This window comes from Temnothorax nylanderi, unplaced genomic scaffold (genome assembly GCF_030848795.1).
Source record: "Temnothorax nylanderi isolate EJ_2023f unplaced genomic scaffold, tnyl_v1.0 TNYL_tig0004_pilon, whole genome shotgun sequence".
NCBI lineage: Eukaryota > Metazoa > Arthropoda > Insecta > Hymenoptera > Formicidae > Temnothorax > Temnothorax nylanderi.
This window is the reverse complement of record NW_027249066.1, coordinates 2387726-2407001: the sequence shown is the minus strand read 5'-3', so window position 1 is coordinate 2407001 and position 19276 is coordinate 2387726. Positions and strand designations below refer to the sequence as shown.

Here is a 19276-nt window from a genome sequence, read left to right as displayed (position 1 = left end):
ACTGTCAAAATATGCTATGACAGCCGCTCACGAAGTTAGCGCAGCGAGAAAACCAATCAGCATCGCGGAAAAGAGCCAACAAAGCAATTCGAGACTTTCGAGAAGACTTCGAGAGATGCGAGTATCGATTTAACATGCCTTTTTTTAGAAAGGATGTTATTCAATAATGAAATTAATGCGGATAATATTGAATAATAAATAATTTTTGTAGATTATTCTTTCTTTCTAATGTCAATTTCTACCAATGAAGATTAACTATAATCTCCATTTATTTTTTCTAATTCTTAGAACTAGAAAAAAATTAAAAAATAAGTTTTAATTTTTATTTGTAGAAAATGGACATAAATGCGGTGTTCGATTTTTTCCAAGTGAAACAAGCTGGGCAACTGTCGCGCGTAGCCGACCAATCAAAAGCGCTTTTGTTTCGTGGAAGTGGACGAGGTTTTATCGCTCAACGTCAGTCAACGTGGTGGTTTCTCTAGTATCTCGTAAGTCCGGGTTCTTTCTGCATCGCGGCAAGATGGGTGAGTGGCACGGTTTTGCCGAAATTAATTTTCATCGTCGCGAATCCGAGATCTCTCGCCACGATATTGCGACGAAATACAATCGGCGCGTGAATCGGACACCGTCTTTTCGTTGATGGAGAATATTATTTCCGTATTCTCGCCTTGGGTTCGCAAAAACCATCTCGACGCTCGTCGACACCGAGCAGCAATGCCGAACGCGTGATGCTTTCGCGGTGTTTTGTATTTTTCTTATTTATTAAATAATAACGAAAACCACGCTGCAGACGAACGTAGACAGTGTAGATTATTCGCGCATTTAGAAACTTTTATACTTCATGTAGAAAAAAAGTTTTGTAACGTCGACATGACGTGGTACTTGATTAGGTTAACTTTTCTAATGGGTTTTCTAATGAGCCTACTAAGTTTACTACGTTTACTAAGTTTAAGTATACTAAATTGCTTATCAAAATTGCACTGTAGGTATCTCCCGGGATCATTGGCATAAGCGGAGAGCTACTGGAGGAAAGAGGAAACCTCTCCGCAAGAAGAGGAAATTCGAATTGGGACGCCCAGCTGCGAACACCAAGCTTGGACCACAGCGAATTCATACTGTAAGCTCAAACTTAATTTTCATCACGATTGAATTGTAAATATAAATAGGCATTATAGTTAAATTAAGATAAGCATTAAAAAATAAGATATGGTTCAGCTAGATATAGTTCACTGTTATATATGTGATTATATTGATGTTTTTGAAATGTTATTTATATTGTTACAATTATTTATGAGGAAGTATTTTGACAATTCACTTTATTATGAAATTATAATGATGATATCCTTACCTACTCTGAGTGCCATGATTATTCATAATCTCACAGCGATCTGACCTATATTTTATAAAATATATATATTTTATGTGTTGAAATTAGTTACAAACGTATCTATTTTACGTGTATATACCAGGTCCGTACACGTGGGGGCAATAAAAAGTACAGAGCACTTAGGTTGGATACAGGAAACTTTTCCTGGGGCTCTGAGTGCAGTACCAGGAAGACTCGTATTATCGACGTTGTATACAATGCGTCCAATAACGAGCTGGTACGAACTAAAACTCTGGTGAAGAACGCCATTGTCACCATCGATGCTACGCCGTTCAGGCAGTGGTACGAGGGTCATTATGTATTACCCCTGGGCCGCAAAAGGGGTGCTAAATTGGTGAGCGTTTAAACAGAACTTGGTTTAAATTTGTGGAATATCACGTGTATATGATATAAAAGTGGAATATAATTGGTTTCTTAGACGGAAGCTGAGGAGGAAGTGCTGAATAAGAAGCGTTCTAAAAAGGCGGAATCCAAATACAAGGCCAGACAGCGATTTGCCAAGGTTGAGCAGGCCTTGGAAGAACAGTTTGCAACGGGACGTGTTCTTGGTATGGAAAATCTTAATTTTCAATCTTTATAGACTTAATTCGTTAACATGTTTTTGAGTGAATTAAATAAATTTCTTTTTAAACGAAACGATGTAAAAGAGAATGCTTTAATTTGAATCAATCGTCGAATACTCCCTTATATTGTACATATTTTGAGCTTAACATGACTTGAATAATTTTAATAAGTAATAAGTAATAATTTGTTTTACTTTCAGCTTGTATCGCAAGCAGGCCTGGTCAGTGTGGTAGATCGGACGGTTACATCCTCGAGGGGAAGGAACTCGAGTTTTATATGAGGAAGATCAAGAGCAAGAAAGCTAAATAATTATAATTATGGTACCTTAATAAAAAACATCTTGAAATCTGAAACATCTTATTTCACGCCTTTTATTTATTATTCGTTTGAATGGAAGTAAATGAACTCTCTAAATGTTTCTGAGGTACAAGTGTAGAATGATTAGAATTGTAAGTAGGGGTAACAAGCGATGTTAAAACTAATTTAAAATAAAAATTAGAATTAGAAGAATTATAGAAAGCCAAGATGACGTAGTACATTTAGGGTCGGTCGTTAACCTGTTGGTAAATTTATTACTTAAATCATATATGTCTGTTTTTCCTTCAAATTAAACAAGACATATGATTAGTTAGTTTACCAATAGGTTGGAACAATCGGCCCTTAAAGAGAGGTTTTAATTCTTTTAAGTGGTCATTATACATAACCACAAATCATATTTTTACTCGGTACAACAATTAACACGGTGTTATTTCTTCTGAAGGTGATTCTGTTTTACAGGCTGGTTGTTAAACAATCTTTCCGCAAGTTATAGGCACGTGAAGTGTCTTAATTTCTGACGTGTCTTTATTCACTCATAAACTTACGATATATATGCGATGTTTATTTGCAGATAAAAATCCATCGTTGAGCGAATTTGTCGGACAGATTAAGGCCACGCCGGAACTGTTGCCGCTCTTTGAGATAATACAAAAGGACTGTACCGGCAGTAACATGAACGAAGCAAACGCAATGGATCAGAGCTAAGAATAATTGACTTAATTCTTTTTTGTATTTCGTATAGATGAACGTGGGTTAAGCGCATTCGTGATCATACTCTATCCATAGTTTATTTCTATACATTATTTTTTCATTATTATATCTTCGATTTGAAGGTAGTTTCTAATGAATGTGAGTTAATGTAGCACATAATGTATAAATTTTAAAATAAATTTGCCGGCAATAATAATTTTATTATCATTATATGTGTAATTTCCCCTTTTATGGTATAGATTAAACTCTATACATACGTATATAGATATGACAAACACTCCACGCAGGGCAAAATTATTAAGAAAAAATTCGAGAAAAGAGACGCTATCGAGACAATGCAAACACAAAAATAGCGATTATAAATGTCTATGCAGGTTGATGTTTTCTTTTAGCGCACTTGCTACTAAAATACTAATTAATGATATTTACTATTATTTGCGAGCGCGGGAACATAAACAAATTCGGGCGAAATGAGCTTGTTAATGTGAAATCCAAAATTGTCTTAAATAAAGTCTTTAATAAAGACTCCTTCGAAGTCCTGATTCCTTCCAGATTCTTTCGAAGTGAGGTAGCTTGCAGGTTGAAAGTCCACACCCTCGTTGTGTCTGATGTGGTTGCTGGCAGACCGTCACTTCGAAGAAGATCCACAGTTGCATATTGAAGCCGATAAAGTTAGTGCAACGGCCACTTTAGACGGTGGGGCATAGACCTCGATGCGGCACGAACCTCTGAAAGACCAGAAATACCTTAGTGCTGTAATCCAAGACACTTTGATGTGGACAACACTAATGCTGAGGCACTCAAAGGTGACCATAAAGGTCTTGTGATCTTTACTTACTAGTCATGTTCCTTAGTGAGCCTTAAGAGGATGGGACCCATTTTCTTATAATCCAGAGTAATTCAGACTGTAGCGAAGAGGATAATTTTTGTGTTTCGGTGTGATCGACATGAACACAACTGAAACTGCTGATGTCCCTCGGAATCACATCGTAAATCATCATGTGGTGGAGTCTTTTGGAGACAGAGGACACATCGGTTACTGCTCTAACTCCGGTTTTTAGCCTAGATGAGCTCTAGCAGAACGAGGTGAAGAACCGCTTGTTATCATCAACGATACTGAGCTAGAGTCAGCTTTGGATGAAACTCCACGACTTCGCACACAACATTCGAGGAACGCGTTCAGGACATCTGAAGGAGGTGGCTCAGAAGTATCACAATTGTAGTTTTCCATTCATGTAGTTCGAGCAGTCCCACCAAGATGGATAAACAGATCGCCGCACTTCATGATAAGACGTCCGATGCCTTCAAGGGAGCTGACGATGGGAAGCATACCGTGATCTGCTTCAGTGATCACTGGCCAACTCCTTTTCGTTTCCGCAAGACGGTAAAAGCGGAAAAGCACAATCGCACCAGCAGCCTTTTGTTAGAGCAATGATCTGCCAGCATGGATCAGACACGCAGAAAATTCTCGTCGGTAGCGAGCGACTTACACACTAACTGCTCCGCCTCGTTTTTAAGACTCGTGTTCAAACAAAACTTTGTTACATTTGAGAGCGACGGATTCTTGTCGATGATCGGCGAACAGATTTCAGAATCAAGGCCAATTCTCAAAATTTATTATATTGACATAAAAATGAAATGATCGAAGAACAATTGCATAATTTTACTTAATGTGATTTCGAACAACTATTGTCACAAAGATCTTTCATATGTAAATGCCCTTCTAAAGAAATTCAGTATTACTTTGTTAATATAAACAGAATCAATTTTTTATCATTTAATATACGAAAACATACCAGGTTAGACAGAAATAATTCTTTTCTTACTAATATTCATAAAATAAAAGTACATTTTGTTTTAAAATTATAAACACGCACACACTTCGCTCAGTATAAAAATAAAAATAATCTTAATTTCTAATTTTTAGAAAAAACTAATAATATTAAACTTATAAAAATAATCTCAAAACATCTTAAAATTATGTGAAAAAATACTTGAACATTTTGAAAGCTTAACTTTGAGCTACGCAAATATTAGAAGCAATATCATATAATGAATAATCAGTTTCTTTCATCTTCTATTTTTACATCTGTTAGTAGTACAGAAAAGATTCGTTTGACTTCAGAATTTGAGAGAGGAAAAGAAAGAACTGCCTCAACTAATAAATCCAAATTTGGAAAGAGTCTTTCCTTATTACAATTTTCACATTCAATTATTTTGCTCCACATTTCGTCAATCTTTAAAGAGGCTAATTCTTGCTTCTGTCGTTCATCAAAAACTGATGGCAAAATCTTCCATTCGAAAGCTAAATCATAGCTGGCTCATTAAAGTTATCGCAGGATATTCCGACAAGGAATTTTTAATAGGAATATCTTTTTGTTCTAAAAGACTTTTGAAAGCTTCGAAGAGTTCACTCGCGGAATAATCTCTGGCGTCTGAAGATATTACTTCTAATAATTCCGTCGCGACTTTCTTATTTAAAGGAGAAAAATATTGAATGAGAATGGATATTATTTTTGTGCCGAATTATCTGAATTTTTGTCAAATAATATTAATAATTGTTGTAATTTGGGTAATTTGTCTTTAGTAATTTTTTTATGCGATTTACTGAAAGATTTTGCACAACTTCAGGATCTTTACAAATATCCGTTAACAATTTTTCCAAATCATCTACGGCGTCTCCAGCGATACCATGTTCGGCACAAAATGTCGCAACAGCTCGCTTAACTCTATCTTCATATGACAAATCCATAGATGTGTTGTTAGCATTATCAATCGCTTTCCCTGAATTTACGTTTTCGATATGTTTGGCCATTTGTGAGTGTTCAATCAGATCCGTTTTGCAACATTTGATGATATCATTGCATACAGTACAAATTGCGTTATTTTCCGAACGAGCCAACCATCCTTTAAAAATGTTTTCGTTTAGCCATGAAGCTTGGAATTTGTTAACTTCACACTTTTTAATTGCTCCTTTTCCTACATTTATATCCATTATCAAAATAAACGATATAATACGACTTGCCTTAACCTATCGACCTATCAACTTGTCGAAAGCGCGCTAAAACCTGACAAAAAAAATCGTCAAAATCACAGATCTGTCCTTTTTGGAGCGTCCCCTAGTTTGACCACGTTGCGATTGACCACAGCCACTCACAGCCACGGTGCCTGGAGTTTTTCCATTGGACCAGCCAATTGGCGACGTGTTCAATTGGGTCCCATTACATTCGGCGCCACTCACTGAGCGGTCGTGCTCGAGGATGCACCCAATAGATTATGATTGGTCCTTATTTTTGAATTTAACCGATTATATTTAATTGCTAGCTGTTTTTTTTTTAAGACGATCTTTAAAAGATCTATATGAATACCGGCCTTATCAGCTGTTGCCCCGTTCCCTCCGCCATCAACTAGGCCATTGGGTCTATTCGCGTTGCTTGCACTTTTTGCACTCAGTATCTTTGCTTTCTCTCTCTCCAACGGCCGAATATATATTTATCTCATTTCAAGTGCAAAAATGTTTGAGGATTTCAAGCAACGCGAACACGCTAATTGTCACGTGCGCCGCACATTTCCGCTCTGCGCATGCGCCACGTAGAATATGGAATGAGAGTGAGAGTAGAGCGAGAGGAAATTTCGGGGTAAAGCGGATAAAGAGAATAAAGAGATGATTTTAGAATAGGAGAAGCCGACCGACACAGTTTTCTACAGGTTTTCGAAATGCAGAATTATTCTATTCATATGTCGCGATTATTTTATTAGGCTGCGGTCCATTTGACGCTACAAATGCTTCGAAGCGTTCTTCTTCTCCTTCTTTCTTCATTGAAAGAAAGGAGAAAAGGAATGCTTCGAAGCATTTGTAGCGTCAAGTGGACCGCAGCCTTAATGTATCGTGGCCCGCATGCGAATCGAAAACTCAATAATACGACAATACGACTTGCCTTAACCTATCAACCTGTCAAAAGCGCGCTATTTAAAATACTTTTAAAATACTTTTTGATAACTTTCGGCACAGATTAATAGACAGATAGCCAATGGCCCCTCAAAAGTCGAGACCAGCATTTCCGTGCTTTGATTACCGACAGACTTTGCCCCTTACCGACAGACTTTGCCCCTAGGATTGAGTCCGGACTAAATCACATTACAGACTTTGCCCCTGGTGCGAGTCCGGACCACCTACGCTTATTTCTCCAGACTTCCCTACGCTAAAATTCACCGACACCGATGCGCAGCAGCGGAGCTGTATCTGCAACGTCGCTACGTTGATTCTGTAACAATCAAACATATAATCTAGATTAGAGCAGGGAAGAAAAGAGACAGTCTGTATTTAAAAAATAATTACCGAACGTAAAACACGGAATTCTATATTTTATTTCGTTAAATCAATTTAATAAAAATATAACGTTTAATTTCTTGAAAGTATACTCTATTTATTGAACACAAGAATTCAAAATAGAATTTAAAAAATTAAACTCTTTTTTAATTTCTACTCTCTGACTATCTTTACTATTCGATTGAAAAACCGATTGGTTAAACTTTCCGCGAAAGACACAATATGTATAAACCAATTATATTTACCGCATGTTGTTCCGCCGGCGCCTGATGCCTCTTCCAGGCCTCCACCTCCTCTCAGGCTGCTCGGGATGTCATTCGTGGTTCCTCGATGCGAAGATGATCCTTCCAGCGCGGATATTTTCTGTAACATAAAAATAATCGAATCGATTAAATACGTGTCACGCGCATCGAACATCTTATTCGTTATTCAGATTAATATTATATTTTAAATTACACCTTCGAAAAAGGTTTCTACGTTAGAATCAACTTGAATCAAATTTTTCAAAATATTTCTTTTTACTAATTTATATTTTAAAACACGGTTTAATGTAGGAACTGAATAAGCACAAAGAGGGATTCTATAATATCTTAAAAAAAAATAAAAAGTAACTTTGTACTTACCAGAAGTGTTGGTACGCCGATGCCCGATGCCTATCCTAGGCCTCCTCCTCCTCTCAGGCTGCTCGGGATGTCAGCTTCGCAGGATTCCCTCGCTGCTCCGATGTCACCTTCTGCGTCGTTATTTTCTGAAACATTCAAATGAACGATTCGATTAAAGGTGCGTTCGGGGAGACGCTATTAGCGCTGACAACGTCATTCTATCTCTGTTACTTACTGAAAGTTGAACAAAGACAGAGCACGTTTATAGCGCTAAAAGCGCGCTCCCCGTAAGTAACTTTGTAAGCGTGGTGTCGTTCCGCAGCCAACGCGACGCGATAAGTTTGTAGCCTAACTAACTTTCGAAGCCGGGTCGTTTGTCGCTAAGCAGACACAACGCGACGCGATAACGTCGTAGCCTAACTAACTTTCGAAGCCGGGTCGTTTGTCGCTAAGCAGACACAACGCGACGCGATAACGTCGTAGCCTAACTAACTTTCGAAGCCGGGTCGTTTGTCGCTAAGCAGACACAACGCGACGCGATAACGTCGTAGCCTAACTAACTTTCGAAGCCGGGTCGTTTGTCGCTAAGCAGACACAACGCGACGCGATAACGTCGTAGCCTAACTAACTTTCGAAGCCGGGTCGTTTGTCGCTAAGCAGACACAACGCGACGCGATAACGTCGTAGCCTAACTAACTTTCGAAGCCGGGTCGTTTGTCGCTAAGCAGACACAACGCGACGCGATAACGTCGTAGCCTAACTAACTTTCGAAGCCGGGTCGTTTGTCGCTAAGCAGACACAACGCGACGCGATAACGTCGTAGCCTAACTAACTTTCGAAGCCGGGTCGTTTGTCGCTAAGCAGACACAACGCGACGCGATAACGTCGTAGCCTAACTAACTTTCGAAGCCGGGTCGTTTGTCGCTAAGCAGACACAACGCGACGCGATAACGTCGTAGCCTAACTAACTTTCGAAGCCGGGTCGTTTGTCGCTAAGCAGACACAACGCGACGCGATAACGTCGTAGCCTAACTAACTTTCGAAGCCGGGTCGTTTGTCGCTAAGCAGACACAACGCGACGCGATAACGTCGTAGCCTAACTAACTTTCGAAGCCGGGTCGTTTGTCGCTAAGCAGACACAACGCGACGCGATAACGTCGTAGCCTAACTAACTTTCGAAGCCGGGTCGTTTGTCGCTAAGCAGACACAACGCGACGCGATAACGTCGTAGCCTAACTAACTTTCGAAGCCGGGTCGTTTGTCGCTAAGCAGACACAACGCGACGCGATAACGTCGTAGCCTAACTAACTTTCGAAGCCGGGTCGTTTGTCGCTAAGCAGACACAACGCGACGCGATAACGTCGTAGCCTAACTAACTTTCGAAGCCGGGTCGTTTGTCGCTAAGCAGACACAACGCGACGCGATAACGTCGTAGCCTAACTAACTTTCGAAGCCGGGTCGTTTGTCGCTAAGCAGACACAACGCGACGCGATAACGTCGTAGCCTAACTAACTTTCGAAGCCGGGTCGTTTGTCGCTAAGCAGACACAACGCGACGCGATAACGTCGTAGCCTAACTAACTTTCGAAGCCGGGTCGTTTGTCGCTAAGCAGACACAACGCGACGCGATTACATCGTAGCCTAACTAACTTTCGAAGCCGGGTCGTTTGTCGCTAAGCAGACACAACGCGACGCGATTACATCGTAGCCTAACTAACTTTCGAAGCCGGGTCGTTTGTCGCTAAGCAGACACAACGCGACGCGATTACATCGTAGCCTAACTAACTTTCGAAGCCGGGTCGTTTGTCGCTAAGCAGACACAACGCGACGCGATTACATCGTAGCCTAACTAACTTTCGAAGCCGGGTCGTTTGTCGCTAAGCAGACACAACGCGACGCGATTACATCGTAGCCTAACTAACTTTCGAAGCCGGGTCGTTTGTCGCTAAGCAGACACAACGCGACGCGATTACATCGTAGCCTAACTAACTTTCGAAGCCGGGTCGTTTGTCGCTAAGCAGACACAACGCGACGCGATTACATCGTAGCCTAACTAACTTTCGAAGCCGGGTCGTTTGTCGCTAAGCAGACACAACGCGACGCGATTACATCGTAGCCTAACTAACTTTCGAAGCCGGGTCGTTTGTCGCTAAGCAGACACAACGCGACGCGATTACATCGTAGCCTAACTAACTTTCGAAGCCGGGTCGTTTGTCGCTAAGCAGACACAACGCGACGCGATTACATCGTAGCCTAACTAACTTTCGAAGCCGGGTCGTTTGTCGCTAAGCAGACACAACGCGACGCGATTACATCGTAGCCTAACTAACTTTCGAAGCCGGGTCGTTTGTCGCTAAGCAGACACAACGCGACGCGATTACATCGTAGCCTAACTAACTTTCGAAGCCGGGTCGTTTGTCGCTAAGCAGACACAACGCGACGCGATTACATCGTAGCCTAACTAACTTTCGAAGCCGGGTCGTTTGTCGCTAAGCAGACACAACGCGACGCGATTACATCGTAGCCTAACTAACTTTCGAAGCCGGGTCGTTTGTCGCTAAGCAGACACAACGCGACGCGATTACATCGTAGCCTAACTAACTTTCGAAGCCGGGTCGTTTGTCGCTAAGCAGACACAACGCGACGCGATTACATCGTAGCCTAACTAACTTTCGAAGCCGGGTCGTTTGTCGCTAAGCAGACACAACGCGACGCGATTACATCGTAGCCTAACTAACTTTCGAAGCCGGGTCGTTTGTCGCTAAGCAGACACAACGCGACGCGATTACATCGTAGCCTAACTAACTTTCGAAGCCGGGTCGTTTGTCGCTAAGCAGACACAACGCGACGCGATTACATCGTAGCCTAACTAACTTTCGAAGCCGGGTCGTTTGTCGCTAAGCAGACACAACGCGACGCGATTACATCGTAGCCTAACTAACTTTCGAAGCCGGGTCGTTTGTCGCTAAGCAGACACAACGCGACGCGATTACATCGTAGCCTAACTAACTTTCGAAGCCGGGTCGTTTGTCGCTAAGCAGACACAACGCGACGCGATTACATCGTAGCCTAACTAACTTTCGAAGCCGGGTCGTTTGTCGCTAAGCAGACACAACGCGACGCGATTACATCGTAGCCTAACTAACTTTCGAAGCCGGGTCGTTTGTCGCTAAGCAGACAATAACGCGACGCGATTACGTAAACGCCTAACTTTCGAAGCGTGGTGTGTCGTGCCGCAGACAACGCGACGGGAGCGCCGGACCCCATTGTACCCTTCACTCCCAGCGAACTGGGAGGAGGGTACGGTGTGCTCTTAGACCCTGTACCTCCCCACCGGGCCCTCCCTTCGGTAAAGCCGAAGGTACTGCCCCAGTGGATCGTTGATACAGGGAGCCCTCTCACCACGGGCAAGGTGGCACACCACGAGAGGGAGATTTTTTGACAAAACTTCTGTGGATGATTAGGACATGAGTAGGATTATTATAAGCTAGTTCAAATTGTCCCATTCATAGTTTATGAGATACTTTACGTTGTACGTGAAGATATTTTGCAGTAATTTTTCATATTTAAAATTGTTACGATATTGTTTAAAGAATTATAAGTACATTCAGGATAAAAGTATCTTCATTTTACAATTTTATTAAATAACGCACGCAACAGATATTTTTTTAAATAAGAGATGCAAAAATAAATAAATTTTTGAAAAATTATTCGTTGCGGTTAAATACACATAAATGTTCTTATTATAAAACTTTGCACACATGTAGTGGGGCAGGGGGGGGGGGTAAAAAGATGAATTTATAAATTTTTTGTTGCTGCCAAAAAATGGTTCTAAAGGGTGAAATCACCCTTTATATGTAGAGCGGCTTTTTGTTTTTCTCGATATATTTCGGAAAGTATTCAAGATATCAAAAAATGTTTCAAATAAAAGTTTTATGGTAAAAACATCTTTATTCAACCACATTAATAAAATTTCAAAAAAATTTTTTTTTTTAATTTTTAATCAAAATTTTGTTTAAAAAATTATTTTTAAAAAATATTATTAATGTTGTCGAATAGAGGAGATTTTACTGTAAAACTTTTATAAGAAACATTTTTTGATATCTCAAATATTTTTCGAGATATATCGAGAAAAGCAAAAAACCGCTCTACATATAAGCAGTGGTTTCACCCCTTAAAACCGTTTTTGGGCAGCTACAAAAAATATCTAAATTCATCTTTTTACTCCCCCTACATGTGTGGAAAGTTTCATTAAAATCAGAATTTTCCAGTTCGCGAGGTTCCCTTGTAAGTAATAGATATCTTTTTTTTTAGGCTTCAAATCTTACTTCTAATTGCACGATATTATTCCTGACAGTTTTTTGTAGAGGGCTGCATCACTATTTTCTATAGAAAAACTGCAGAATTTTTGTATAAAGCAAATATTGTCGTCAGGTGAAGATAATATTTATAAAAATAATTTTTTTAGTTTATCAGATATAATCATGTACAGCCCTCTACATTTTTGTGCGTACTTTAATCGTGTAAAATGATTTTCCATTCTGTTCAGCCAATTCAAAGATATTGCTTAGACCGATTATGCCTTGTCGCTGTCACTCCAGGATCCCCTTGGTTATAAGACAGACATTCTGCTTAGGCCCTAAGATTGTACTTAAGATGGTCTTAAACACAAGAACCGACTATGAATACCGGCCAAAGACCGAAAATATCGAAAAGTGGATGTATACATAGCACGGACATGAATCAAATTCATCGACAGTATCGAAAAGTAGATGTGACTCGTAGTTCCAATTCCTGAAAGTGGATGTGTGGCGCTACTGTACGGCCTAGCAAAAGCGTCCCAAGAAAATCGCTGTCATTGCGCCTCTCATCCTTCTCTCTGCTTTCGGAAAGCAGCCATATGAAAATGCGAGTCGCTATCTATGGAACAACTAGTTCGTGGCTTCGTCACGTTTCTTCTGCTTGATAAAACATGGCGGCAGCGGCTAATGGTACATCTCTTGTCTTATTCTTTTTGATGTAATTAATAATATACGGAAAAATAATTCATTAAATGCTTTCTCGTTTGTTGCTTAACGATTAAGAAGACTCTCCGTAACGGTTGCTTTTCCTCATAAGAGTGGTCATTATACATAACCACAAATCATATATTTTTACTCGGTACAACAATTAACACGGTGTTATTTCTTCTGAAGGTGATTCTGTTTTACAGGCTGGTTGTTAAACAATCTTTCCGCAAGTTATAGGCACGTGACGTGTCTTAATTTTTGTCCCATCGGCTTCCTACAAGCGCGAAACTATGCTGCCAGGAAAGGTACAAGAGAAAAGGCGAGGAAGAAGAAAGTCAAACAGGTTATTGAAAAAGTGGGCTTTATCCCACACGCTCAAAGAGCAGCGAAAATGTAAGCGCGTTTTCATATCGTATGTATGAAAATATTAATTAATAATAACATTAATATCAATATTATTCTCTTGCGGTATCAGTCAAGCTAAAAAGAAGAAACTGGATGTAAATGATATTATATTGGACGATAGTAAAAAGTCCGAGGCAATAGATAATGTATGGATTTCTAAATTTCATAAATGGAAAATTCATTCATTTGAAGAAGCAGTGCAGAATCATCGTGAAATGCATCATCCCACTATATATAATTTGCCAAATGCACCTATAAATGCGCTTATAGAATTGGATATGCAGGTGAAAAGAAAAGAAAAAGAAGTGTATGCGAGATGTATAATATGTTTATATACGATTGTGCTAAATATGTAACCTATGTTATCAGGGTATAAAAAAGACAAAGTTCGTCGAGGCTTTCACACGATTAGTATGTCTACCACATGGATTCGATCATGGTCAAAACAGAAAAGTATTGGCATTCTGTAAGACTACCGAAATGGAGGATATTGCGAGAGAAGCTGGAGCTCATTTCGCTGGTGGTAAACAAATAATAAAGCAGATTCAGGTGAGGTAATATATTACTATTTCTTGAAACGATCGTTCATGCGTTTGTCGTATGTACCATCAATCATCTAACAAGTTTGCAAAGATTACGTCTTTTAGTACATTATCATTAATGATGGAATTTCTTCTATTTTTTTTTTTAGAATGGACAATTTTCATTGAAAGAATATGACATTGTTGTATCAGAGCCAAGTATGTTACCAGATTTGTTGCTGATTAGGGGACTTATGAGGAAGAAGTTCCCCAGTGTTAAAGCAGGTTAGTAGAAATATGTATATATACTTTGAAATTTTCATCTTTATGATACACTGAGTGCACTTCACTGCATAAATACATTATTAACGTAGAAAGCAATACACATGTAATGTACATAGTAATGGTAGAACGTATATACTTAGCAATATCTGGAATTCAAGCGTTCATATAAATGATTGAATCATATAAAAACTTGTCACTTTGTTAATAATACGTGATTAGCAGCATATGAACTATCTAATTTAAAAATGTTATTAGGTTTTGAAGTATAAAGTTTTTGCGCAAGATCTCTGAAACCACATCATGCCAATCTTAACTCTCGAAAGCTACACTGAGATCTCAGGGACCCCAACGAAATTTTTGAACTACGTTTGGAACTATTATTTATATCTTTAATGCATATTTTTTGTTAATAATTTTTCTTTTATAAATTCTGACATTACCATCATAATTCTCAGGAAATTTATGATTAATTGGGGGAAAAAAAACATTACAAAATACGTTGATTTTTTCGACATTTATGAGCGAAAAATGGCTGGGGTCCTCCAAACCCCAGTGTAGCTTACACATGTGCAAAAAATAAGTGTGGCCTGCGAGGGTTAAAATAAACGTTTTACGTTATTTATTATATGATTTTTGTTCCATTAGGTACTCTGGGTGCCGACATAAAAATGCTCGTAACGAAATTTCTAAATGGCATAAGATACACGGCAAAGCCGCATGAAATGCTAAAGTCTTACGGAACCATCGATATTGCATTTGGAACGGTAAGTTTTGGATGTTATTTATATAAATGTTTTGTATTGTTATAAGTAGATATTGATACCAATTATACATTTTATAGACGGTTTAAAAAAAAAATTAACGATTAATTTATTATATTATAGATCGATATGGACACGAAACAATTAGAGGAGAATTTTGCTGCCATTATTCAGGACGTTGAAGCTGCAAAGCCACGTCGACCGGGACCTTTTATCACAAGGTAACGTTCAAAATCATTCACATGAAAATGATCATGTTTTTATATACGCAAATAAATAATTATGATTATACCTTAACAGAACTCGTGTTACATGTTTGCCATCGCCAGAAATGCTTAAAGTTGATTTTGAACAGTATCTGCCTAAAGATAGCACGGATAGCACACTCGAAGCAGAAGAAGAAGAAGACGAAAAGACAGATGCCGTTATTGCGTCTCATTAATTTTATCCATAGGGTTATCAATAAAATGATACCTGTAGTTAAATATGTATATTGTAATAATGCCTATTGATAGCAAGAACCTGTGTTTTCCTCCCATTGCAGCTAACGAGATTTAACAGTTTACATGTATATCCTGCTTCTAAAAAACTAAGCTTGTAAATTTTTTCAGAAGTTAAGCTTTAGTTAACTAACTAAAAAAATGCATTAAATATTGATAAAATTATTGATAAAATTACTGAATTACATATCGTAGCAGTGAACGGATGAGCGACTGTATTTTGCATCTTAAAATTAATAACTATTACGGTTTTACACAAAGTATTGGAATGTAATTGTAGCTGCATATAGTTTGACCGTAATAATCCTTCATCGAAAAGCGTATAATTATGCGGGACGTAATCTCGTTAACGCAGATAGAACATGATGACTATGGTCTACCGCTTGTGCGTTAATAAGCCACAGTACAAGCATACGGAGGGAGACAGAGGCGGCTTTAGAGTAAACGGTGCCCTAGGCAACGTTATTTACTACTAATGAATACCGCGAGGTTCTACTTCATTGAGCGAGCCATTGTACGCACAAAGGCTTCGGTGATAAAGCGCTTACAGATATTTGACTTCTATATGCCAGGCCTGATGAAATCTTACAGCCTTCTCATGGTCTAATACGAAGCCCTTGCGCACGCAAAAGCCTCTGCAAACACGAGGCCTTTGTAAATTGTTAATTGCAGCTCAAGGTAGAGGCCGCGCTTTTTTACGATGTTCCGGATGCGTTTCGCAGCGAAAGTTTCTATATTAGAGATGAACTTTCTAATTGTAAGCGAAATTTTAATGCAGAGTGCTTGCACGTGCATTTTCAACGAAGATATTTTAATTTAAGTTTTTGCGCTTAAATTTTTTTTTTTACGATTTAGAAATGAGATTTTCGCAGGCATGGTGATCTTATAGACGCAAAAAGTATCTATCACGATCGCAAATAATTGAGCAAGATATTTTACGGAAATGTTGTCTTTGACGATTCAACGAACGATTTATTTATATAACTGTCTTATTGGCTTTTTCGCGCGTTAGCATTTGCGAGAACCTGAACGTGGGAGGTCCTCGCAGCGAGGATCTCGACGAAAGCGTTTACGAAGATACACACGATTGCGATCGTTAAGTACAGTCGTAAGCGATGATGCACTTTCACACGCGCGGTCACCCAGTTCGCCCGACGGCACAGCCGTCTCTGCGGGAAACGCGCGTACGTGCGGCGTGCGAGAAGCGAAGGAGGACGAAGAAGGAGAGAAGTAGAAGGAGCGGCGAAGGCAAGTGAAGCAAAGGAAATGAGAATGGAGAACACGGTGAGCGGCGACCGGTGGTGGTGCGGCAGCGAGCGAATCGGTGGAGGGGCAACGGCTCACCTACCTGCCGGTCGCGGGCTCAGTCGGTGTCCGCCAGGTTGAAAATCCGTCCGTCGCTTCTCTTGCCCTTCTTCGACTGGCGTGAATCGTACGCGCGAGCCGGCCACGCGTTCCCGTGCCGTTCTTTCCTCCGAAGAAGAACAAACGCGTCGCCGGAAACGCGGCTTCTTTCTGCCCGGCGGGGGTGGCGTTTCCTCCCCCTATTGACCCACCGATCGATCTCGGGATCGATGCTGACGATCGCGCGGGAATCCCTCGGATAGTACCCCACGGATTGTACCGGAGATTCGGAAAGCCGGAAAATTTCACAGGCGAACCAGAAGGTCCGTGTCTTGTGTGTGGAAAAGTGGAGGAGGCGGATGCACGCGCGCGCTTGCGGCACGCATCTCTCTGTGTGTATGTGTTTACGTATGTGATTCGTGTTGACTGTGTAGGGTGCAACGACACGACGAGAGAAAGATAAAGAGAGAGAAAGAAAAAAAGAAATAAAGAAAAAAGAGAAAGAGAGACAACGATTTCGAGTTTTGTTCTCGACGCCAGCCGCTCCGATTGTCACCTTCGTAGACATGCCCCTGCTGAACGGCCAACAACTGCGACATTAGATGACATATAGGCGCACACGTGCACCAGTCATGGTAAGTTTGCACAGACCGCCTCCGGTTCGGAGCACGCGCCTTGCAAAATCGAATCCGACGACTCTCAGAAGTTGTTCCCCCGTAGAGTCTCGCCGGGAGTGGATGCAACAGCAGTCTAAAGTCGACCAGCGTCTATTTAATACCACATACCACTATTATCACTCTGATTTTTGCTAACATTTAAATTATTCAATCGTACCCGAACTGTACTCTTATACTCTCCAGCTTATACTCTTTACATTATACCTGCTTATATTTTTATTATAATTATTTTTGAAATTTTGAATTAATTCCAAGATATAGTATTTCTTCTCGAGTTACGTCGTTGTTGCAGCCAACTCCTCGACTATCATTTAAGATTATCTCTTTTTGCTAAATCTAATCGGAGTAATTGAAGCAGCGTAATTGAGGCGAGACGTCGCGATAATTCTCGGCGATACAAATAATACGCGCTGCACTTCATACAGTTTTTACCAAATAAATCCACTTCTATCTTACGTTTATTTTTCGAGCAATGAAAAGTATGCGAGGAAGTGAATCCTTACGCATTAAAATTATGCGCGCGGCCGCTCTCACGTGCACGGAGTTTAAAGGGCATATTAATAAAGGTCGACGCGCGTGTAAGGAGGTACGGGGCTTGGGTAGGCCTAAGCGGGCTTTGATATCTTCATTTCGCGTATGCGAGCCTGCAAGAGAGGAAGCTCGCAAGGTGAATACGGACGTCGGATTGGTATGCGGTGCCCGTAATTTGCAGCCACGAGAGTGTCGTTATTATGGCATGCACGCGAACGCGCGTTTCGCGCGTGGCACCTCCGGCATTTTCCAAAACCCCTCGCCGTCTCTTCTGCCGAAATTTCGTACAATATAATCGCGGACTACCCTTCTCTTTAATTCGCATAATATGTAATCCTGAAATAAGATCACATAAACGAAGAAAACATGTTTGAATAATTTTATATAGTTCAACCGAGAAAAAAAGTTGAAATTTTTATAAGAAGATTTCAGATTGTTGTATATATACGAGTATATAAGTCTTGATTTGACGGTTCTTTTTTTTGTAGTAATATGTAGTAAAAGTAAACGACATTTGCGACGGTTTCGATGATGAGAAAGCACTTATATAAGCGTCGCCGTTGATAAGTCATCCAGAAAGCATCTGTCTTTGCCACAATGTGGCGATTACTAATCGTGACCGACAAATATGACCGTACAAATTGAGAGTACAATTTGTCCATTCAGGCATAGTGGTTCGCGTTAGCAAGCATTTCGAGAACGGTTTACTTTAGCCGGCTGTTTTACGCGAGAGAGATCGTTGCAGCTGAGACATCGAACTGGTACGGTTTAGCGCACTTGCGACCATTATGTTTCTCGCATCTTTTATTTATAGGATGACTTTTTTCTGGCATCGTTTCTCCGCGCAAAAAATTTCTGCGCCGCGAAGGATTAATTCTGCTCTTGCGCGCGGATAGATCGCGGACTAACGCGTCCGCATTATGCAAACGGCGCGCGTGAGTTGCGTGAGTCTCGATTTATTTTACCACGACGCGCGATCCACGGTGGATCGTTGCGTGTTGCTTATCGCCCGAGTCACGATCCAAATTCATAAGCAGTCGTCTGCAATTTACTCTCAATAAGTACACGTCGTACGTCGCGCGGATCCTCACTTCCACCTCGATGATATCTTGACCTTGTTAATTTATATGTATGAAAATTCAATTTGCAACAAACGCATTCGGATCTTCTCTGGCTCTTCTCTAGTTAGGTAGATTATTTCTCACTTCCGGAGGACCGCTCGAAAGACGATCGTTTGGCAAACCGCAGAAATTCTCGAGGCGCACTAATATTGCTATTAATATTGCAAATATCTTTAAAAATTTGTCAGCCGGAGATATCGTCGAATACAAT

General features: G+C 40.3%; 3 protein-coding genes and 1 long non-coding RNA gene across 5 annotated transcripts in view; 3 read left to right on the top strand and 1 right to left on the bottom strand.

Annotated features, from left to right (window-relative positions):
- Positions 1 to 421: 421 nt before the first annotated feature.
- On the top strand, positions 422 to 2311 carry Rps8 (ribosomal protein S8). Its single transcript, XM_071709000.1, has 5 exons — positions 422 to 524; positions 987 to 1117; positions 1470 to 1721; positions 1806 to 1935; positions 2151 to 2311. The coding sequence occupies exons 1-5, from the start codon at positions 521 to 523 to the stop codon at positions 2258 to 2260; spliced, it is 627 nt and encodes a 208-aa protein (XP_071565101.1). The 5' UTR covers positions 422 to 520; the 3' UTR covers positions 2261 to 2311.
- Positions 2307 to 6748, bottom strand: LOC139774060 (uncharacterized). Its single transcript, XR_011718511.1, has 2 exons — positions 3819 to 6748; positions 2307 to 3708 (listed from the first exon to the last, which is right to left on the bottom strand). It is a non-coding gene; the product is annotated as an uncharacterized lncRNA (long non-coding RNA).
- A 6028-nt stretch (positions 6749 to 12776) lies between these two features.
- Mrpl1 (mitochondrial ribosomal protein L1) lies at positions 12777 to 15383 on the top strand. Its single transcript, XM_071708900.1, has 8 exons — positions 12777 to 12902; positions 13124 to 13313; positions 13396 to 13609; positions 13695 to 13874; positions 14017 to 14131; positions 14777 to 14895; positions 15016 to 15113; positions 15193 to 15383. Exons 1-8 carry the CDS (start codon positions 12884 to 12886, stop codon positions 15332 to 15334), a joined length of 1077 nt encoding a protein of 358 aa, XP_071565001.1. The 5' UTR covers positions 12777 to 12883; the 3' UTR covers positions 15335 to 15383.
- A 1850-nt stretch (positions 15384 to 17233) lies between these two features.
- Cad99c (cadherin 99C) overlaps positions 17234 to 19276 on the top strand; it is a 109717-nt gene continuing 107674 nt past the window's right edge. Inside the window, exon 1 of one of the 2 annotated variants that reach the window (XM_071708854.1) lies at positions 17234 to 17371. In XM_071708854.1, the coding sequence (XP_071564955.1) occupies positions 17339 to 17371 (33 nt within the window). In that variant the 5' untranslated portion in view covers positions 17234 to 17338. The remainder of the gene's footprint in view (positions 17372 to 19276) is intronic. The other variant, XM_071708862.1, reaches the window with a different exon arrangement.